At 45.3% G+C, this 17,698-nt stretch overlaps 4 protein-coding genes and 1 long non-coding RNA gene across 10 annotated transcripts; 3 read left to right on the top strand and 2 right to left on the bottom strand.

The window, feature by feature from the left end:
• The first annotated feature begins 1,204 nt into the window (after positions 1-1,204).
• LOC121595964 (ethanolaminephosphotransferase 1) lies at positions 1,205-9,460 on the top strand. Of its 3 annotated transcripts, none has more exons than XM_041920463.1 (7): positions 1,205-2,597; positions 5,226-5,478; positions 6,822-7,078; positions 7,160-7,314; positions 7,388-7,568; positions 7,643-7,891; positions 8,815-9,460. In XM_041920463.1, exons 1-7 carry the CDS (start codon positions 2,541-2,543, stop codon positions 8,848-8,850), a joined length of 1,188 nt encoding a protein of 395 aa, XP_041776397.1. In that variant the 5' UTR covers positions 1,205-2,540; the 3' UTR covers positions 8,851-9,460. The 3 variants fall into 3 exon arrangements, with proteins under 3 accessions (XP_041776397.1, XP_041776395.1, XP_041776396.1); XM_041920462.1 differs by having other exon boundaries at positions 1,208-2,597; positions 9,130-9,458; XM_041920461.1 differs by lacking the exon at positions 8,815-9,460 and having other exon boundaries at positions 7,643-8,654.
• Positions 9,461-9,675: 215 nt separating this feature from the next.
• LOC121595965 lies at positions 9,676-14,285 on the top strand. Of its 4 annotated transcripts, XR_006005224.1 has the most exons (3): positions 9,676-10,237; positions 10,348-11,086; positions 11,232-11,321. XR_006005224.1 is itself a non-coding variant. In XM_041920467.1 (2 exons), exons 1-2 carry the CDS (start codon positions 10,031-10,033, stop codon positions 11,005-11,007), a joined length of 867 nt encoding a protein of 288 aa, XP_041776401.1. In that variant the 5' UTR covers positions 9,676-10,030; the 3' UTR covers positions 11,008-11,206. The 4 variants fall into 4 exon arrangements, 3 of the variants coding, with proteins under 3 accessions (XP_041776401.1, XP_041776400.1, XP_041776399.1); XM_041920467.1 differs by lacking the exon at positions 11,232-11,321 and having other exon boundaries at positions 10,348-11,206; XM_041920466.1 differs by lacking the exons at positions 10,348-11,086; positions 11,232-11,321 and adding an exon at positions 13,556-14,285 and having other exon boundaries at positions 9,923-10,237.
• Positions 11,439-12,366, bottom strand: LOC121595968. Its single transcript, XR_006005225.1, has 3 exons — positions 12,214-12,366; positions 11,932-12,135; positions 11,439-11,850 (listed from the first exon to the last, which is right to left on the bottom strand). It is a non-coding gene; the product is annotated as an uncharacterized LOC121595968 (long non-coding RNA).
• A 723-nt stretch (positions 14,286-15,008) lies between the features above and the next one.
• On the top strand, positions 15,009-16,448 carry LOC121595966. Its single transcript, XM_041920468.1, has 2 exons — positions 15,009-15,693; positions 15,766-16,448. Exons 1-2 carry the CDS (start codon positions 15,484-15,486, stop codon positions 16,417-16,419), a joined length of 864 nt encoding a protein of 287 aa, XP_041776402.1. The 5' UTR covers positions 15,009-15,483; the 3' UTR covers positions 16,420-16,448.
• Positions 16,449-16,527: 79 nt separating this feature from the next.
• Positions 16,528-17,648, bottom strand: LOC121595967. The gene is made up of 3 exons (XM_041920469.1): positions 17,294-17,648; positions 16,824-17,233; positions 16,528-16,759 (listed from the first exon to the last, which is right to left on the bottom strand). Exons 1-3 carry the CDS (start codon positions 17,504-17,506, stop codon positions 16,531-16,533), a joined length of 852 nt encoding a protein of 283 aa, XP_041776403.1. The 5' UTR covers positions 17,507-17,648; the 3' UTR covers positions 16,528-16,530.
• Positions 17,649-17,698: the final 50 nt, after the last annotated feature.

Here is a 17,698-nt window from a genome sequence, read left to right as displayed (position 1 = left end):
CCAGTATGACTGCATAGACGAAGGAGGTAATCCGCTGAAAGACCCATCAGTACGTGCAAAACAGGACGTGGTTCGATCCTCATCTGGCAAAAACAGCAACACCATAAACTGCAAGTCTATAAAATCAGGATTTCTCCAGTTTATGAGTGTTTTTAATTTTACTGATAAATTCTATGATAACTTGTTCTAACACAGACTTTGTTCGATCCAAAAAAAATATTTGCTTTCCAAGTACGGTTGGTATTATTTATGTGTTTGTTTTGTCTTCCATCGAGATTTAAATTATAATTGATATCTCAAAACCATAAGTTGTTTGTTTCAGGAGCTTAAAGGTCATGCCGTACCCTTAAAACGCATTCGTCAAATGTTGGAAATATTTTTGATATAAGATATTTTAATATAAAATCGATACTTCGTCATTCGGATCATCATAGAATACGAAAGAAATCGAAAAAAAACGTAGAACCTGCGACAATCACTACATTTACTTATTTTACATTAGATTTATTTTACATTTCCTAGATTAAACACTCTGACTTTTTTTTATTTAGGAGAAACGATCCGAAAAGGCCGTATTGCTCACTCTTACTTAATAACTATTATTAAAAATTAAAAAAAGGCCAATTAAACTAAGAGCAGACTACTTTTAAAACATACATCTGAATAATTATAAAATGGAACATAGAAAAAACACAACGAAATAATTGCACAATGCAATAAGAATTTCAAATAAACAAAAACAGTGCGCAATTTGATTTTAATGAACATTGTCAGTCAGATAGTGAATAAATAAACTTCAAAATGAATCAAATAATTCATCCGTTTACCAGTGCATGCCTGCAAGGGCCGCACCACAACGCCTCGGCATAGTTCATGCTAACAGCTTACAAACTGCACTTCCACCTCGTTAAGCAGAACCTGCACTGCACGGTGCACGACGTTCATCGTGTTTGAACATACGCACTTAAAACTTGACGATTCTTATCAGCTGCTCATCCCTCTACCCTCTCTACCGGGCAAGCGAGTGTGCACACAACTACCAGTGCAACCCAGCGTACCAACCGTCCGGGGGTAGGCAACCCGGGGAGCGGAGTGGGGCCCATGCGGCCTATATGGAAAAGGCCCGGCCGCCATCACCGTCGTCTAGTCGGGTCGTGCTCGGAACCAGAACGAAGCCGGGTCGGGATTATTTATCGTAAGCGAAACGCTCCGCAGCGGTCCCGCATTCGTTAGCGAACCGTTGAGTGAAGCGGAAGCCCTCGCAACGCGTCCGAGGGCCCTTTTTTCCCCTCTCGAGTTGGGTTGTTGTTTTTTTTTCTAACCGGGTCGTCAGAATTGTTCAGTGTTTGTGTCTGTGGCGCGTGTGATGATTTTTTTGTGTTGCCCTCTCACCACACAACCGCAAGGCCGTAGTTGAGGGAAGCCTCTTGAAAGCTTTGCAAGCTAAGCTAATTAAACGAGACAGTGGCGTAGAGCATTGTGTACAAACAGCTGTAACAGGTTGTTCTCTTTCGTGGAGTGTGTGTGTGTGTGTGTGTGTCTGTGGTGCTACTAACGATTTTGTAGTAAATTTCAATTATTTTACAAACCTAAAACGATCGAAACGTAGATCGAACCACGTAGTGGCCACCACTATCGCCTAAGGTCTTGCACCCGGAACTGTGATAAGCGGCGTACAACGACCGCGGACGGCAGGGTGGGGTTGGAAGTAGCTGACCTGACCCGTTGCAAGTAAACCATGTGCTTAGTACCGTGCCATTGACACAGAGAACGATCTTTGTCGGGTTTAAGTACAACACCTCTCTTGCTCGCGTGTGTGTGCGTCGGAATTTCTCGTATGATCTAAGAAAGCGTAAAACGCTACTACGACTACTACCTCTCTATAGTGTGTTGAATTTGGTTCCGATCCGATCCCCGATCAAGGGCTGCAGAGCGGTGACGAAACGGGAGCGCGCGACCGCGTACTTGATTGTTCTTATCACCCTGTTGCTGCTGCTGCACCCCGCTAAATCTACCGTGACCCCGTGCGGTTTATGACGGATTAAAAAGCCCACTCACGCTGGAAGTAGCGCCCTGTACGGTTGGTACATGTGTTTGTGTGCTCGTGTCCCCGGCTACGGTAATCCCGGCCAGTCGTTTGCCCTGGATGCGCCCTGATACCCGGCCTGGTTGGTGTGCGCAAACCGAGCGAACGAGCTCAGTATGATGCTGATTACGGCATTTGCCGGTTGTGTCGGTGTAGTGTAATTAGTGTGTGATAGTGGCAGCTCCATCCGCCGGCTCGTCGAGAGGATCGTTCGTCACTTGCGCCAGTCCGCGCAACGCAACGTGTCGCACGGGAAAGTTAGTTTAGCGCAAAACCGTTGAGCGGATAGAACACAGAGGCACAGAGACGGCCAGCTACGATCGCAACGTGCGTGAACGTCACCGGTTAGATATCGTCTATAGTACACGTGAGAAGTGCGCGTGTTTTTGTTCACCGGTGTAATTCTGTGCTTTTAACGATTAACGATCGCAACGCCACCACCATCATCATCATCATGATCGGGATTAAATACCTCAACGATGCCCACCTCAAGGGGTTCGAAAAGTACAAGGTAGGTGTACTTCCGCTGAGCAAGCAAACGATCCGGGGAAGATATGCTAACAACCGTCTCCGCAGTGTCCGGACGTGTGTGTGTGTCTTTGTGTTGTTGTTGTTGTTGTTGTTATTCAGTTGAACGTGATAAGTGGTTGTGCTGGACAATTTGAATTGGATAACTCATTCCGTCGTCGCCCCTCCAGTGTCTGGAGATGATGATACTGTAGTGAGGAGGAGAGACCAGACCAGAGCAACATTGCCATCTGTGTAGTTGTGGCGATGATGCGCGAAAACATTTCTCATGTACAACGTCTGCTAAAGATGAGTTAGCAGCCCGCACGCCTGCCTGGATTGCGTGACGATTAGACAAGCGTGTGAGGAGCGCATGAGGAAGGCAGAGAGCGGAAGAGCAAGGAGAGGAGGTGTGTGTGTGTGTGTGATTGCAGCCAGGAATATCCCACTCTCTTAAACACAATCGTACGACATTCAACGGTTAATTTGTATCGAATGCAGTAAATGGTCTTGCGATAAGTGTGATTGTGAGCTGTGACGCAATCCGGGAATCGATTCGATTAGAAACTCGTTTCAGTTATTATTTTTCGGTGTTATCGAGTCGGAAGGGTTGCTGCGGCAGGCTTTGTTATCGTATTATTTATTGCCTTTCAACCAGCAGCAGTAGCGAGCGTAGATAGCGGCATTTAGATCCCTCCGCAGTCCGCATATCAGCAGCGCCAGCCAGCATCGTGCCTTTCTAACGAGAATAGGTTGGGGTTTTATGGGAAGTTAACCATTTACGAATGTGTGATCCCCTGTACGAACAGGAGGTTGTTTCTCCGTTAACAGAACATGTTTCATCAACTGCTTTGATTAATTATTTCCAATGACTTGGTTTGGAAGGAAAAAAAATCTTCTAGCGTACATAAACATAAAACAAAAACTGATGACTTTGTAGCACCACCATGGGCAGCTGGTGCTCCACGTGTGCAGTTATTTAGAACACTTTTCACGGTAAACTCGGTTACACAGTGGCGGCACAACTGGGCCATCCCATCGTGGTGGTACTGTTTACCGCTGCAGCACGGTGGAAACGTACAACAATGAGCTCGGTTGTTACTGTTTTCCCCTGCCTTGTTTTGCAAAACCGTGTGACCTTATTCTAGCACCGAAGATACGCGGCGAACCGGAGAGTTTCACTTTCGATCGTCACGAGCCCTTGGAAGACACGGAGCTATAGGGCAGGGGCCTTACAGTTCGATGATGACCTTATCGCGAACGATCATGGTGATGATGCAGGTTGCTTGAACTCTCTCTCTCTCTCTCTCTCTCTCTCTCTCTCTCTCTCTCTCTTTCTCTCTGCTCTCTTGCTCTCATTACCGCCCCAGTCTGGAAGCCAGTCTAAGTCAGTTTAGTGCACTTGTGGTGCTCTCAATTGCCATACGCCACGGTGCGCAAGAATACACAGATGCGAGATGCGAGACACGTTAGTTAAACAAGCTAGGCTTAGTGATGCAATAGCTGATAATGGCCAGCAGTGACCGTCTGTTTCATTCATTCGGTACACATTCCTTGGGAGATGGCTGCAATCGGTGGCAGGCACTCGTACTTTTGCTAACGCAAAAATGACCACCCAGGATCGTGATTTTGATACCAGAACAATGAAGCTATTAATGCTCTTTTGTTGTGTTTTAAATTTAAATTGCATTTCTCGCTATCACATCACCCTACCCGCTCCAGAAACCGTTAGAAGCCCATTGGAAAGCTATGAAATCAAAGTAGGAAACATAAACACCATAGCAACACCAAGCGAGAAGCCCAAGCCCCTGACCTCGACTTCAGCATTGATTGTTTCTTTGCGCCCGGCTTTAGAACGTACCGGCGCTACAAACAGAGGCATCTATAATGGCCATCCCCGTACGACCTATGCCCTATTTCCTCAGCACTCCAGAACGGCCCCGTACTAACTCCTTCCCAATTGATAATCCTCCCTGAATCCCCCTCCGGGACCCTTGACTAGCGGGGCCATCGATTGCCACTGGCAGGGGAACAACAATCATCCGACACTGTCGGCACAATGGGAAACGGATCGATCAACCGAATGTGTGTGTGTGAGTGTGTGCGTTGGAACGTTGAGCGTGCGAACTGTGACGCCTGTTTACAACTTGTTTCTTTTCTTTCTGGTCCACCGAGTGGCCGGGATGATTGACAAACGGTTTAAATCGCACGGTTAATGTATTGTGTTGTACAAGACGCAGAACAGAACGAAGTACAGCATGGTGTACATGGAACACGGAAATAATATTTTTACTATGCCCTCTTGTTTGCTGGTTTGGACAAATAATGATAGCAACCGTGAAGAAGGGCGGTGCTCGTAGGCACAATACAAAAGAAGAAAATAAAAAAAACGCAGGGCAAAAGTTATGAATAAATCAGACGCCATCGGCGCCACTATCGGTGGCCAGCTAGTGGCGTGACCTTCCGGGGAGGGCCAGCAGTCTGTTTGATAGAGAGCATCGTCAGAGAATTTAAATCGTCATTGAAATACACACAAAAAAGGCTGATAATTTCCAAAAAGCATCCACATTAAATAATAAACTATTCTTACATCTTTAAACGCCTCATATTTTGCTTTCCTTATCTTTTTTAGTACAACTGCGTCGATACTAGTATTCTTAGTGTGTATGTTATGCACCCGTTCTGGAACAAGGTGGTCCTGTTTTGTCCCCGGTGGATAGCGCCCAATCTACTCACCTTCACCGGCTTTCTGCTGACCGTGGTAAACTTCTTCTTGATCGCGTACTACGATTACGACTTCCGCGCGGCCACAGAAACTCCCATACCCATACCGGACTGGGTATGGATACTGGCGGCAATCAATCTTTTCGTAGCTTACACTTTAGGTAAGTATTTTCTGGAGGTGCAATTACTGGAAAGATCATTTTGAAATAGTGTTTTGATTTATGAATCCTTGGAGCAGGCTTATTATAAAACATTTACCTTAGAAATTGCATTAGAAATGATAATCAAATCATGATTATGCATCTTTGAATTGCTATAAAGCTTGAAACAATCATTCAGACATTCAACATATAAAACGACTCCTTTCAATCTTAATGAATGGTAATTAAAATAATATTAAATAATTATGAGCTTTACAACGAGAAATGTATTGCACGCTGGTTCTAAACGACTCCTCAAATTTTGGGCGAGAAATTTTGTGCAATTCTGTTGTAAAGAAAAGTTCTAAAAAACTTACAAAACTCTTAGTTTTAGAACAAAATTAAGAGCAATAGTTACACAGGAGATCAGGTGTTCTGGGATACTTTCTTGGCTCTTACTTAGTGCAAGTAAACATTATGTTACTGAAAGTGGAAGGCTCATTTGGAATCCAATTGCAATGTTCAACTGTTCGAATGCAAGCTGATACAGTTCAAAGTTGACTATCTGTAATATGATGTAATACTACAAAACTGTAGTAACTCCAGACATCATTAACTCTAGTCTCAATGACCATAGTTAGACCTCAATGACCATAGTTAGTTAGTTAGGATAGTTTTTGCTCGCTTGTTTATAAATATTTTCAATAAGAAAGTCGTACATGCTTGAAATTCATAGAATGCCTGGAGAACTATGTTTTACACTATCTCTTTGTAAAACCATTGTATGGGGGATTGCAGTTTTGCGGATACTAAAGCTTATACCTTTTGATCTACTCGTCGTATTTGGATGCATTTTTTATCAAAGCTGATGTACTATACATGATATACAGAACTTATTATAATCCTAGAAGGTAAGACCTCTAAGCTCCCACGTTTCCGGTAAGGGAAACCTTTTCCGGGATTTCATGATCGGCTGGACGATCAAAAGTCAGGTTTTATAAGTCCGCTTCGAACATTTCGTTCCACCTAGGATCAGGTCAGTAAACACTGACCATCCGCAAAACGGTACTCGACGACCACGCAAGCGATCGATCACGCTACGCTGAGCATTCTTGTTGCTTAAACAATAACATTTTTTTCTGGAATTCCTACCCAAGTAGGCGGTCGTAGAACAACGTGTATTTTTTGGATCGTAGACACTACGGCAAATAGAGATTCCAGTAATGACTGTTAAAATATCAGATAAGGCAAGAAACTCTGTATTCTTGAACCTACAAGGGTGGTACTAAAATCCTGTAGTAATTAAGTGTTCATGAATCTTTCAAAATGTAATGTCTTAATCCATTTTCTTTTATTTCCAACAGACGGTATCGATGGCAAACAGGCACGCAGAACCGGAACCAGCGGACCGCTGGGCGAACTGTTCGACCATGGTCTCGATTCCTACTCGGCCGTCCTCATACCGATCTACATGTTTACGATATTCGGTGCAGCCGATCTGCCCCCAGTACGCATGTTCTTCATTACACTGAACGTGTTCATGAACTTTTACCTGCCGCATGTGGAGAAGTACCTTACCGGTGTAATGTTCCTGCCCTGGGGCTACGATTTTGTTATGTGGGTAAGTGAGGGTGCTCCAGTGAACCGTGTGCTAGTATGCAGAACGATCTTTCTAAACTCACTCCGTTCTCTGCTCTTCCAGGGCGTTTCGATCACGCTAGCGATCACCGGTATTTTTGGTGCTGAGTTTTGGCAGATCCCGGTGTTCGGCATGAAACCGTGCCACATCTTCGAGCTGACACTGTACATTTCAGCCGTCATTACTAGTCATCCTATTATTATATATAATGTATACAAGTATGTATTATTAGCACATAATCGTCGAAGGTAAGGTATTTCAAGCAGTGCTTTCATTCTTCACATTTTACAGATCTTATCGTGACAAAACGGGTAAAATGCGATCATTCAGGGAAGCAATTCGACCCCTCGTACCGCTCAGCAGCCTGTTCATACTCTGCACCCTGTGGGTACTGTGCTCCCGCAATGGTATTATCGACATGGAACCGAGGCTATACTTTGTAATGTGTGGCACACTGTTCTCCAACATTTGTGTAAGTAAAATCGCTCCTTAGACAGGACCGAATCGGTAATTCATGTTCCGTTTTCTCTCCCCTCTCTCCCCCAGTGTCGGCTCATTGTAGCACAAATGTCGGATACCCGGGCCGATCTGTGGAACGGGCTGCTTAACTTGCTGTGCGTCGTTACACTCTTCTCCGTCCTGCCGTACCCATCGCTCGGGCTGCCCGAGCTGAGCATCGAGATCGAACGATACCTGCTGTACGGGCTGACCGTGTGCGTAACGATCGCGCACCTTCACTACGGTGCCGGGGTGGTGCGCGAAATGTGCCATCATTTCCGGATTCGCTGCTTCAAAGTAAGATCGGATGCAAGTAGTAAGCGTACCGCGACCACCACTAATAACCTAGACGTTAACCGTAACGGTAGCCATCCTAACAAGCATCATCTTAACCAACGCCAGAGAAAAGCTGAGTAGTAGTGTAGCGCCCTGGTAGTAGTCTGTGGGAGTGCGCCTTAGAGTAGAGATAACCCTATAACAAGTTGCCAATCCATACCCAATTTACTACTGTTATTACTACTACTACAACAACTACTACTACTATGTGTTTTGCTTCTAAGCAGATCGTCCCAACAGTGAAGCGCAATGCAACGAAACTAGCACTGGTGTAGTGTACGTTGTTTGTGGGCAGAACGTCTCCCGTACTGTGGTGTCGCGTCTAGAAATTCCCAATGTATGTAGTGTGGTGTGTTATCCCAATGTACACCCGTAGACGAAGGTGGTGTAAATGTGACTGGTGCTAGTACTATCATTGTCTAGTACACAAGATACCAGTAGTGATACGATCACCCGGGTAGGCTGTGTTTTGTCACCGTATCCCTTTGACTGTTTTTGTTTGAGCTGATTAACACATGATACTCGTTTCGCATGGCGCTAGATTTTTTTTTTACTCTTCGAAACAATCTTGTAAATTAACTGTACAGAACTAAGCCTAATGTTGTGTCCTTGTTTTGCTATTTCCTGTTCAATTTCCTTTTTGATGACCTTTGTGCCTGTATTGCATTTGAACCCTGTAAAGCTATGAACGATCAAACGAATGAACTAATAATTTACTACTTGATTTTCTTCCCAATCAAACCACTCACTACTGCTTACATCCTAACGAAACGGTTCCCCAAACCGATCAACAAACTGATTGCAAACACCAACAACGACAACAACAACAACAACAACAACAACGAAATACTCTCTAACTTTAACCAATATTCCCACGAGGATAGATAGCGCCGCACGATAAGCCTTTGCTAAGCTACTAAACTCAATAGTTAGCGAGGGGAGGGGGAAAAGGGGGGTTATGCATTAAAGTAAATCAAAACCTAAAACAAACACAGTATATCAGCATGCCCAAACGATAGTCTGCGATGAGGAGCGATTTCAGCCCGTATTTATTCATCATGCGTTCCACGGGAACGAAAAAAAAAGGAAAAGCATATAAACAAAACCCCCGTCGGCCAGTAGCATGCGTGGTTGAGCCATGTGATCCTAGTAACCGATTGGTACGGTTTGTAATACTAAACGTATAACGTTACCCACAGATACCAACCAGTCCGTTACCGCAGACGACACCGCCAGCGGACGATATGGAGGACATCGAGCTGTAAAAAAGGGAACGCGCGGGAATCGGATTCGAAAGAAGTGCTTTTAGTACGGAACGTTTATTACTTATGCTTATAGAGCGGCCTATTATTTTAGGCTTCGGGCTAGGAAAGCGGAAGTGGGTTCTAGGGTGGGATACTGCTATGTTGTACATATACATGTTTACCAACGTTAGACGAGCGGGGTACTTGAGAATGGAGGTGTACATTTAGAACTGTAAGGTGTGCAATTTGGAGATGAAGGTGGTTCTTCGGCAAATATAGCAAAATGACAGTAAAACCGGTGTGTTGAGGGGGTTTGGTTTTAATTATATGGTCTAATTTGGCCTAGACCTGCACGGTCCCGTGGTAAGAGCGGGAGCAGGTATCCATGGCAACACGCATATCATCCTTAGCTCCTGTGAGTGTTCATTTAGGAGCTGAAGTTCGACATCCTCCCGATTATGCAGCCGATCTGTCAAACGCATGTGGTGGATACGTTCGGCTTATATCAGTTTTGTTACGTTGTTTGTTTCTGCGCTGTACTTAATTTATAATTATCTATCAACAATAAGAACACTGTATTTTTTACGTGAACAAAGCTGTTTTTTTAACGACAAAATTGTACAACAACTAGGATATTGCTTGTACTGCCAACGATGTTGTAATTTCCGAATTACTTTGGCACAGTTAACGAGTACGCTAAGCACAAACTAACACCACCCATTGGAAGAACATCGTGTTCAGTAAACTCGGCGCTATCTTATCACACTCTGGCTAACGCACATGAGCGCGAACTCCAGTCTTTACAACCGTCCGGTGGACGAGCCCATCCGAGTTGCCAGTATCTAACCGACCGGCCATGGAGGAGGATCGCTTGGTAGAAATCCCGCGAAGCGATTGGGAAGAGTGGCGCGATCTGTACAAGCGAGACTGGCCTCGCCATGAGATAGGATTTAATGTGGTGCAAAATTACATCGACTGGTCAAAGCATGACCGTAAAATTAAGGACCTGGTGCTGTACAGCCTAAATGGCAGTTGGCGGGAGAATGGCACGTTTGTCATAATCGTAAGTATCCGCAAGGCCCAGGTGCTTGGTTACTATTGGGTTCAACGAGTATTAAGATCGGTTCTTTCTTGTTTACTTGCGGTTGCATTACAAAAAAACCCTGAGAAAAGGATCGTAATTATTTGCACATATACACGCTGGACGAGTCTTTGGATACACTACGCCGCGCTCTAGAACTGGTTGACTGGGACTATTACTACATCGTGATGTGCGAGCATGAAGCGTTGCTGTTCGATACGTTTAAAAAGCTGAACGTGCGCGTTGGGATTGCACGGCCACATATAATGTACTTCCTGCCCAAGGAAGAAGCCTTGAAATTCAACGTAATAATTCCGGCAGGTCTTCGGCTTGGCTCGCTCGAACCGCGCCATGCTAAAATTATTACCGACCTGTGGCCCCATCGTGAGACGGGCTCGGAGTTTGTTATAGAGCGATTAGTGCGCTGGAACCCTTCGATGGGTCTGTTCGATGAGCAGGGTAACCTACTCGGATGGTGTTTGTGTATGCAAACCGGTTTGATGGCATCGCTCGGTGTGATCGAACAGCGCAAAGGATACGGTAAGCTTGTGGTGATGGCGTTCGCTAAAAAGCTGGCCGAAATGGGACGAAATCTGTACGCGACCATTCTGGTAGAAAACGAACCATCGAAGGCACTGTTCGCTGGGCTTGGATTTAAGCCAACCAAAGACATAAACTGGATCCGTAACCGCGAGCGTAAGTTTGTCGAATGGAGCATTGAACCTTACTTGGCCCTGGTTGGTGTTTCATAGAAACAAATGATCGTTAATAGAATAAATACACAATGAAAATTAAACGTTTGGTGTAATATGGTATACACGAGAAAACCGGGTAAGTAGCCAAGCAAACTAACAACCCTTAGTAGATGTAACACAGGAGATGAGCTTACTCACTGTTCGTGTTGCTACTATTTACCTAGAACAAATGTTAGCTTTGTAATGTATATCGTTCTTATCTTTATTATATCGCCAAAAAGATTTAATGAAAGTGATGAATAGGCAAATCTTGTTTCAACGGATCATCGCCCAAGGCAAATTACCACGCCAAGGATTAACAAGATTTTTACAACTGCGGTCTGTTAAAATAAGTTCTACTTAGGCTTCATCCATCTATTACGAAACGCTAAAATTACAATCGTTGGACCTCCTTTCCCCTAATAAGACGTTGTAATAAAAATATAGCTTTGGAAGAAACTGAATTGGCTCACTGCATTAATTGCATATTGCATTGTCTAAAATTGATCGGGTTTGAATGGAATTGGATTGATATCACACAAGTTTCCAGCTACGGTAAAGTATCATGCAGCTAGCTTGGAATCATATACCTATACGTATACGTAATACGTGCCACTACGATCGAATGTGTTCAATTACCGTTGTATTGCGGCGATCCCGTGACAAGTCGTCAACTAACACACCTTACCAACATTCCCGTCGTGGGTTCAAGCATCGTATGGACAGTGGGATTGTAAATCGTGTGGTGCAGCATATAGGGTAGAATATTTGAAGACCATCAGACGGATACGATCAAAGACGGATTTAATGCCGGTGTAGTTTGCATCAACTTGCTTGAGACAGTTTCTAACTGAAACGAGACTAAATACAAAATAATAGTATCAGTTATAACTAAAGGCAATTAATATCTTCTCATTAAAGACAAGAAGAGTTGTGTCTGACCACATAAACACTAGACGGACTAGAAATGCGTTCTATGAACGACTGGTTCTCTTCAGCCACCCCCGAAATTGCAAGCGATATCATTATCTTATGGTCTTACTAGCCGGAGGCTCGCCCTTGATAGAGTCCAATTGGATGGCAGTAAAGTTAATTGACGACAACATTCGCAAGGTAGAAGGTAATTGGTAGAAGAGTTATTGATTCCTGGAATGAAGGTAATATATTCATATAATATCAGCAGCGGAATATAAAGCGGAGGCGCTTATTTAAGGAAAATTGTACCTAGTACGATTTTCATCAGCTACTTAGATACAGAAGCCTTAGTAACCGCACGAAACTCGATTTATCGCTCACTGATTACCCCGAACGGTGAATGCAAACGCTTTAGGCATGTTTGAGCTACGCATTCGCCGGTGTCTTTAGGCAGGATGAACTATGAGCTTGCTGAAACGTACGAATTGGCGTATTAACACGCGGCCATACGAATGTAAGCTAAGTGTCGACGCTGTATGAGGGATTCACAATGAGATTGGGAATCTCAACGATAAAGTAGCAAACATCTTACCAGTGGCGGGAAGCAGGTCTTTTCTCGGGGCCACCTGATGCCTTGTGGCCTCGTGATCACCCAGTTTCCTTAGCGCCTTATCCGCGCCTGGCTGTACGGTGAAGCCGATGTCTTGGCGGTGGCAAAGACCAACAGGATAAAATGGCAGGAACATGTTTCGAGGATACCGAACTTATGCCCAACCATGAAAGTGTTCAACCACGACTCACAATAATAACGATAAACTCGCTTTGATCGCTTGTAAACTTTTAAAAGGGTATATATTTTATAAATAGGGTAATATTTTATAAATGAAAGTGACCATCATGGAACTAATAAAGCAAAAATCGTTTAAAGTGATCATATTTAATTTAAAAAAAAAAACTTCAAACATCAAGATCCAAAACTTTAGATTGCATTATGCAGAATAGAAATATTGGTAAGTAGCTCTCTCAAAACCACCAATAGAAACATTGTATTTTTTCGCGCAAACTAATCGGTTTTTATCAACCACATCAAAATTATGCAACAATGAGGAAGCCGTTTGTATCGCTAACGCTCCAATTCCCGAATTATTCCAGAACAATTAATGAGTGCCATATTAAGCACACGACAGAAAAAAGAAACACTGAACAGCATATGTTCAACAAGCTTAGCGCTATCTTATCACACAATTCACAATAGTGTGCACAAGACGCTTTACAACCATCGGGTGAACGAGCCCTTCCGAGTTGCCAGTGTTTCACCGACTCACCATGGGAGAGGATCGTTTGGTAGAAATCCCGCGTAGCGATTGGGAAGAGTGGCGCGATCTGTACAAGCGAGACTGGCCCCGCCATGAGATAGCGTTCAATTTGGTGCAAAATTATATTAACTGGTCAAAGCACGACCGTAAAATTAAGGACCTGGTACTGTACAGTCTCAATGGCAGTTGGCGGGAGAATGGAACGTTTGTCATAATCGTGAGTATGCGTGTCCCCCTGGTTGCTACATTAACCAGTTGCGTAAAGTTGTTGCTAGGCGCAATGGGTGCTAAGATCTTTTTTTTTTCTTGTTTGCCTACGGTCCCACCAAAAAAAGGATCGTATTGATTTGTACATGTACACGCTGGACGAGTCTTTGGATACATTGCGCCGTGCCCTAGAACTGGTCGACTGGGACTACTACTACGTGGCCGTGATGTGTGAGCATGAAGCGTTGCTGTTCGATACGTTTAAAAAGCTGAACGTGCGCGTTGGGATTGGGCGTCTAAACACGATGTACTTCCTGCCGAAGGAAGAAGCCTTGAAATTCAACGTGACGGTACCGGCAGGTCTTCGGCTTGGCTCGCTGGAACCGCGCCATGCTAAAATTATTACTGACCTGTGGCCCCATCGTGAGCGAGGATCGGAGTTTTCCATCGAGCGGTTAGTGCGCTGGAACCCTTCGATGGGTCTGTTCGATGAGCAGGGTAATCTACTCGGATGGTGTTTGTTAACGCAGCCCGGTGTTATGGGATCGCTCGGTGTGATCGAACAGCGTAAAGGGTACGGCAAACTCGTGGTGATGGCATTTGCTAAAAAGCTGGCCGAAATGGGACGAAACCTGTACGCGAGCATTCTGGTAGAAAACGAACCATCGAAGGCACTGTTCGCTGGGCTTGGATTTAAGCCAATCAAGGATGTAAACTGGATCCGTAACCGCGAGCGTAAGTTTGTCGAATGGAGCGTTGAACCTTACTTGGCCGCGCTCGGTATTTCATAAAAACAGAAACGTTCGTTGTTAGAATAAATACGATGGTCAAATTAAACTGTTGCAAGTTTAGATTCAGGATGCTATTGTTTACCTACAAAAAATGTTTACTTTGTTGAATGTGTCATTCTTACTACATGCTCGAAATACTGCAGAGTCGTGGTTAAAATGGTTAAATTTACAACCTGAAACCGTGCTCCTCCTCGGTTTAAATTAATCATGTGTATTCCGAGTCTGAATGATAGAGTGTGTTAAATGTTTACGATGAATGAGTTCAGCTACAAATATCACAAAGAGTTTTTTTTTAAAATCACTTGCGATTCATCTGTAGGCTCTCAGCTCACTCACAATGCATTACAGGGCTTCTAGGGTTATCATAATCGAATAAGAATTTCCTATGATCCTATCAGAACAGAGTCCAATCTCCATCTCATAGAGTTCAATCCCCTTAACAAGGATTCAAGAAATTGTCTCAAAATGATAAGAACTCCTTAACAACCTGTAAATCAATCGTGAGATAAATTACATTTCCGAGCATAAAATCTGTATATGCAATTGATTCAACTTTCCACTTTGACTAGAACTACATTTAATAAATTTCATGATAAATAGTTAAATTCCTGGCGCAAGTTGGCGCCACTCTCACTCGTAGGTTAGAACTCACTCAAAGGCAATTTTTATGGCTCTTAAAGAGTGAGTTATACAGTTAAATCACCATTCTAACTCATTGTAACTGAATCACCCGCCGCTACTGTGCGGTTATTCCCATCACTAACGTCAAACGTCGTACTGACCGTACCTCCTACGAGCAAGGCTGACTACGACTGTCCAATACACGCTAAGGCAGACTTTTGCACCGCAGAAGGCTTCGTAACCATGCAACAAACAACACACACAACCGACGCACATGGACACACAGCGCACAGCTGTTAACATCAGCTGAGCCGCTTCTGGCAGACTACCAAAAGCGAGCGCTCTTCTCTGGCCGCAAAACAACCAAACAAATTCTCCCGAACTCCTCATCGCCAATCCTTCCAGCAACGGCATGCGAAATAATATTGAATAATCTTATCAGCTGTGTTTTTGCAGCACCTTACTACTCCTCAAATAACCAGCAAACCAGTGTTTGTGTGCGTGTGTACCTAAAAACAGCCACTAATAAACACACACAACCATTCCCAGCACTGTGTGTGTCCCCTGCACTGTTTGCACATCGCCGATTGCACGGCAGGCATGGGAGGAAGCCGGTGATTTAGTACGCCTCAAACAAATCAGCAATGCAGAACGACACGCTCGTCCGGATCCCGGCGAACGCTTGGGCGCAGCTGCGCGATCTCTACCGGCAGGACTGGCCACGGCACGAGATTGCCTACAACAATGTGCAGAACTACATCCGGTGGATCGAGCGCGATCCGCAGATCAGTGCAACGCTTCTTGTCTACAGCCTGAACGGCCACTGGCGACAGACAGGAACCTACATAATTATAGTAAGTTTTGCTAGGACAAGTGTTTGGAACCACCAAAAGTAGTCTGTTGTACTCGTACGCCCTTCTCAACAGGATCATACGGATGTGTTTATGTACACGCTTGACGGTACGGGCGATACGCTGAAGCGTATGCTGCTGCTGCTCGACTGGCACCACAGCTATCTGATGAACATGTGCCTGTACCGTGCCACCGTGCTGGAGGTGTATCGGTTGCATCGGCTCGAGATTGCGTTCGACAGTGCCGATCTCATCTATCACCTGCCGCAGCAGGTGGCGCACCGGTTTCGATACGATCTGCCGGTGGGTCTATCGCTCCAGCGCATCCCGCCCCACTATGCCGCCTTCATCTACAACCAGTGGCTGAACAAATCGGTCGGCACCGAGTACTTCATCGAGCGGCTGCTCCGCTGGAACGTCTCGATGGGCCTGTTCTGCGAGGGCGTCCGGGAACCGCTGGCCTGGTGCATCCGGACACAGAACGGTGCGCTCGGGCTGCTGGGTGTGGTGGCCCAGCGCAAGGGGTACGGTTCGCTCGTCATAAAGGCGATCGCTCGGCGGCTGGCGGAGCAGGGGTACAGTACGTACGCGAGCGTACGGCGCACCAACGTGGCCTCGCGCAAGCTGTTCGAGAAGCTCGGTTTCCGGGCGGTCGGCGAGGCGAGCTGGCTGAAGAACATGAAGGGTACGTTCGATGGTTGCGAGCTGCGCAAGGCAATAAAGGCATGAGGCATGCGGTTCGGATTTATTTTCCTAAACACTTGGTGTCGGGGTGTGTTTTTCAAGCAGTGTCAGTGTCGTTGTGATCGATTCTTGTGTCTTTGGTGGGTGGAAGATATGTCACGGTTCGCGTTTGTGAAGTTTTGTCCAGTACCACAGTTCCACAGCACTGAATCCTAACTGTTCGAACAGCCTGCGTGAGGCCGCATTGCTTTCCACGATGTACGCCTGGGGCAGCTGATCCTTTGCGTGCAGTTCCGCTGATAGTCGTTTGATTATAGCACGTCCTAAACCTTTGCGGCGATGATCGGGCATCGTTTGAAAAATGGCCAACGATCCCGTCTGATCACTGAAAGGGAACGCTGGACGGAATTAGCTTTAACATTTTAAAGTGAAAATACATTTATACTCACATCAAACACCAGGCAACAAGACGATCCTTAGTGTCGTACACTCCCAACGATGGATTACGATTAATCAGACGCGTTGGCAGTTTGCTAAAAACGGTATCACTATGTACCCACTGCTGTTCCACAATCTCACTATCGTCCGGGCTGACCGGGCTAAAGCGATACTCTCTTTGCAGTTGCTCTTCATTGCCATCTACATCCCCACAGGGAGTCATCTGTCTGTAGCATACCATCCGCTCATCACTGTCCTTTGTGAAGGAAAGCGAGCTTACGATCCGATCTACCAGCTCTCGGAAACGGGAATCGTACACTAGACTAACGATTATATCACCACCCTTCATAACGCTTCCAAGAATCCACTCCAACCCATCAGTCGTTGCTTCAAGGGTGTAGAAGAATAGCTCCTTACAATCCTGGAAAACAGTACACCGTTACTTCAACATTCAAAAAGATCACCTCTTGTTAGAGCTCACCCTCAGCACGAATGTTCCCGTGCTTCTCCAATCACGTGAGGGATCGGTAAACACTTGCAACTCCCCGTCCCGGGCCAACGTGCGCCAGTGATAGCAGTTATCCAGCGTGTAGTAAGTGTACGCATATTTTGGCCATTCGATGCAATACAGATCACGCAGCACGCACAACTCTTCCAGCGGGATGATCTCCAAGCTGCTAGCCTGGGGTGACATGATGCGCACGCAGAGGGAGAGAGTCGAGCGAACTTACTTCAGCAAAAGTTGACACACTACTACGGGGCCGGCTAAACAATAGCGCTATACGTTTCCATGCAATTGTGGGCACATTTGGAGATAAGACGTGGGGCACGTTCAATTGTTGCCCGGCTGTTGCCATATGCCTCTGCCCATTTACCGTGCGCTTCC

The sequence above is a fragment of the Anopheles merus genome, chromosome 3R, assembly GCF_017562075.2.
Source record: "Anopheles merus strain MAF chromosome 3R, AmerM5.1, whole genome shotgun sequence".
NCBI classification, from domain to species: Eukaryota; Metazoa; Arthropoda; class Insecta; order Diptera; family Culicidae; genus Anopheles; species Anopheles merus.
This window is presented reverse-complemented; position numbering and strand designations above follow the sequence as displayed.